The sequence below is a fragment of the Nicotiana attenuata genome, chromosome 5, assembly GCF_001879085.1.
Source record: "Nicotiana attenuata strain UT chromosome 5, NIATTr2, whole genome shotgun sequence".
Lineage (NCBI taxonomy): Eukaryota > Viridiplantae > Streptophyta > Magnoliopsida > Solanales > Solanaceae > Nicotiana > Nicotiana attenuata.
In genome coordinates, this window is record NC_031993.1 from 24,942,934 (window position 1) to 24,946,261 (window position 3,328).

At 42.5% G+C, this 3,328-nt stretch overlaps 1 protein-coding gene across 1 annotated transcript; it reads left to right on the forward strand.

Annotated features, from left to right (window-relative positions):
• On the forward strand, window positions 340–1,605 carry LOC109226057. Its single transcript, XM_019390861.1, has 3 exons — window positions 340–470; window positions 908–1,207; window positions 1,311–1,605. The coding sequence occupies exons 1-3, from the start codon at window positions 340–342 to the stop codon at window positions 1,603–1,605; spliced, it is 726 nt and encodes a 241-aa protein (XP_019246406.1).

The window sequence follows — 3,328 nt, forward strand, 5'->3', positions numbered from 1 at the left end:
TTTAGTCCAGATGGGGAGAGGCCATTAGCTATGAATGTTCAGGCTTTGGTCAAAAGATTCATGAGATTGGATATTTCGGCGCCTATAAGCGTTCTTACTTATGCTGTATCACGGTCGTCCTTGTTTGAGCGCATCAAAGTGCGTCAGTGTGATGATCCTCACTTGTTTGTCCTTAGGAACACAGTGCAACACAGTGATGCCAAGGAGGTGACTATTGGTGATGATGGAGTATTGAGTCTTTAGGGTCGGATCTGGTTTCCTAATATGGATGGCTTGAGAGAGTTGATTCTTGAGAAGGCTCATTGTTCGTGGTATTCCATTATTCCGGGTGCCGCATAAATGTACTGTGATTTGTGGAAGCATTACTGGTGGAGTAGGATGAAGAAGCATATTGTTGAGCATGTTGCACGGTGTTTCAACAGTCAACAGATGAAGTATGAGTATCAGAGATCGGGTGGTTTTCTTCAGAGGTTAAATATACCAGAGTGGAAGTGGGAGTGTATCACTATGGATTTTGTAGTTGGGTTGCCACGGGCAGTAAGGACATTTGATGATGTGTGGGTCATTGTGGACAGATTGACCATGTCTACACACTTTATTCCAGTCATGACTACCTACACTTCAGAGCAGCTAGCTCGAATATATCTTAGAGAGATTGTTTGCCTTCATAGTATGCATGTGTCTATTATATCGGATCAAGGCACTCAGTTTACATCACATTTTTTAGAGCAGCACAACATGAGTTGGGTACACAGGTCGAGCTGAGTATGATATTCCATCCCCGTACGCACGGTCAGTCCGAGCGTACTATTCAGATCTTGGATGACATATTGCGAGCCTATGTCATTGATTTTGGGGGCGAGTAGGATCAGGTTCTACCATTAGGAGAGTATTCCTAAAATAACAGCTATCAGTCGAGCATCCAGATGACTCTTTATGGGGCCTTATATGGGAGACGTTGTCGTTTTTCGGTTGGCTGGGTTAAGCCTAAGGAGGCTAGGTTGTTGGGCATTGATCTAGTATGTGATGCTTTGGAGAAGGTGAAATTGATTCAGGAGTGCCTTCGTACAGTGGAGTACATGCAAATGAGTTATGCAAATAATAAGGCTCGTGATGTGGCATTCATGGTGTGTGAGAGAGTTCTACTAAGAGTTTTGACTATGAAGGGTATGATAAGGTTTAAGAAAAGTAGCAAGTTGAGCCCTCGGTATATTGGTCCATTTGAGGTCTTGGAGACAGTTGGTAGGTGGTTATAGACTTGCCTTTCCACCCAGTTTGTCGGGAGTTCATCCAATGTTCCATGTTTCTAGGCTTCGGAAGTACTATGAGGACCCGTCACATGTGTTAGATTTCAGCTCGGTGCAGTTGAACAAGGATTTGACTTATGATGAGGAGCCACTGGCCACTTTAGATAGGCATGTTCGCAAGTTGAGGTCGAAGAATATTAGATTGGTGAAGGTTCAGTGGAAGGGTATACCGGTCGAGGAGGCGAATTGGGAGACTGGGAATAATATGCAAGGCAGATATCCTCACCTTTTCGGCATTTCAGGTATGACTCTAAACTTGTTCGAGGATGCACGTTTGTGTAAGAGATGGAGAAAGTAACGACTCAGCGGTCGTTTTATGCATTTGAGCATTGTTCTCCTATTTGATGCCCCCGTATGTGTATTTATTATTATATGACTTGCGTGGATAGTTGATTTATTTTTGGGAAGGTTTTGGAGTGAATTGGAAGACTTAGTCCCATGGTTGTAGGCTTAAGTTGTAAGAGTTAGCCAAGGTTTGACTTTTGTGTAGACGATCCCGGATTGGTGTTTTGATGGTTTCGATAGGTTTGTGTGGTGACTTTGGTCTTAGGCGTATGTTCGTATTTGAATTTGGAGGTTCCTATATTGATTTGATTCTATTTGGCATAAGTTTGCAATTTGAAGGTTTGGAAGGTTCATCGGTTTGATCGGGAGTTGACTTTGTTGATATCGGGTTCGTATTGTCTTTACTGGAGTTAGAATTGGTTCGTTATGTCATTTGCGCCTTGTTTGTAAAATTTGATATCATTCTGAGTCGATTAGACGTAGTTCGACATGAGTTGTGGAAGTTGGAAGTTGATTAGTTCTTTAGGCTTAAATTGAGGTGCAATTCGTGGTTTTGATGTTATTTTGTGTGATTTGAGGCCTTGAGTAGATCCGTGTTATGTTTTGGGATTGGTTGGTTTGATTAGATGGGATCCCTAGGGTCTCGGGTGTGTTTCAAATGAGTTTCGGATCTTTTCCATCTTGTTTGTTAGTTCTGGTCTTCTATTTTCGCACCTATGATGGATTAGGCGCAGGTGCAAATGTGCAGAAGCATGGCTGGGGGAGGCTATGTCTGTAGATGCGGCAATGGGAATGCAGATACGCTTGCACAGAAGCGAAGGTACCTCCGCAGAAGTGATAAGGAGCCCGCAGAAGTGGATGGTCGGGAGTTAAGTGACTTCCGCATATCCGATGATTATTCTGCATATGCTATATCGCAGAAGTGGGATGTGATGACCTGATAGATAATTTGGAGTACTAGCCATTATTTCCGTGTTTCGAGACCTCTATTAACTTCATTTGATATTCCTTGAATTGTGTGCGTAGTCCCTGTTTTTTTCCAGAAAGTTCTTACCTAAACATTTGAGCAAAATGTGATTTTAGGCTTTAAAAATAACTTGAGTTGACTACGGACAATATTTTGGGTAAACAAGCTCGGTTCAGTGTCTTGATGATTCCAGTAAGTCCGTACTGTGATTTTGGACATAGGCGTATGCGCGAAATTGAATTCAGGCGTCCCTAGGTTGAGTTGACTTAATTGTCGAAAAACTGCAATTTGAATATTTTGAAATTTCCTAGGTTTGACCGTAGGTTGACTTTATGTTTATCGGGTTTGAATTTTGGTTTGGGACTTGGAATATGTCCGTTAGTCTATTTGAAACTTGTTTGCAAATTTTGGTGAAATTCATAGTTGGTTTGATATGATTCGGATGCTTGGTCGTGATTCAAGAGGTTATTGAGTTTTCTTTTGAATTTCATGCATTTTGATGTCCGATTTGTGGTTCTAGATGTTATTTTGGTGTTTTGACCGTGAGATGAAGTTTATATGATGCTATTACACCTGTGTGCATGTTTGGTTTGGAGTCCGGGGGGCTCGGGAGAGTTTCGAATAGGCTTCGGTCCATTTTTTGAACTTGTGCAACTGCTGGTTTTCTATTGCTGGTGCCCAATGCTTCGCGATCGCGAAGGGGAAGTTTGGGGCTGGGGCTGGTTGTTCTTCGTGAACGCGGGAGGCTGGGTCGCGAACGTGAAGATAA

Excerpts from the sequence above, each read along its gene's own strand:
- LOC109226057 (XM_019390861.1), top strand. The coding sequence starts at position 340 with ATGTACTGTGATTTGTGGAAGCATTACTGGTGGAGTAGGATGAAGAAG. Across the intron at positions 471-907 it reads TCGGGTGGTTTTCTTCAGAG|CTATCAGTCGAGCATCCAGA; the intron begins GTTAAATATACC and ends CTAAAATAACAG. Across the intron at positions 1,208-1,310 it reads AGTAGCAAGTTGAGCCCTCG|GCTTCGGAAGTACTATGAGG; the intron begins GTATATTGGTCC and ends CCATGTTTCTAG.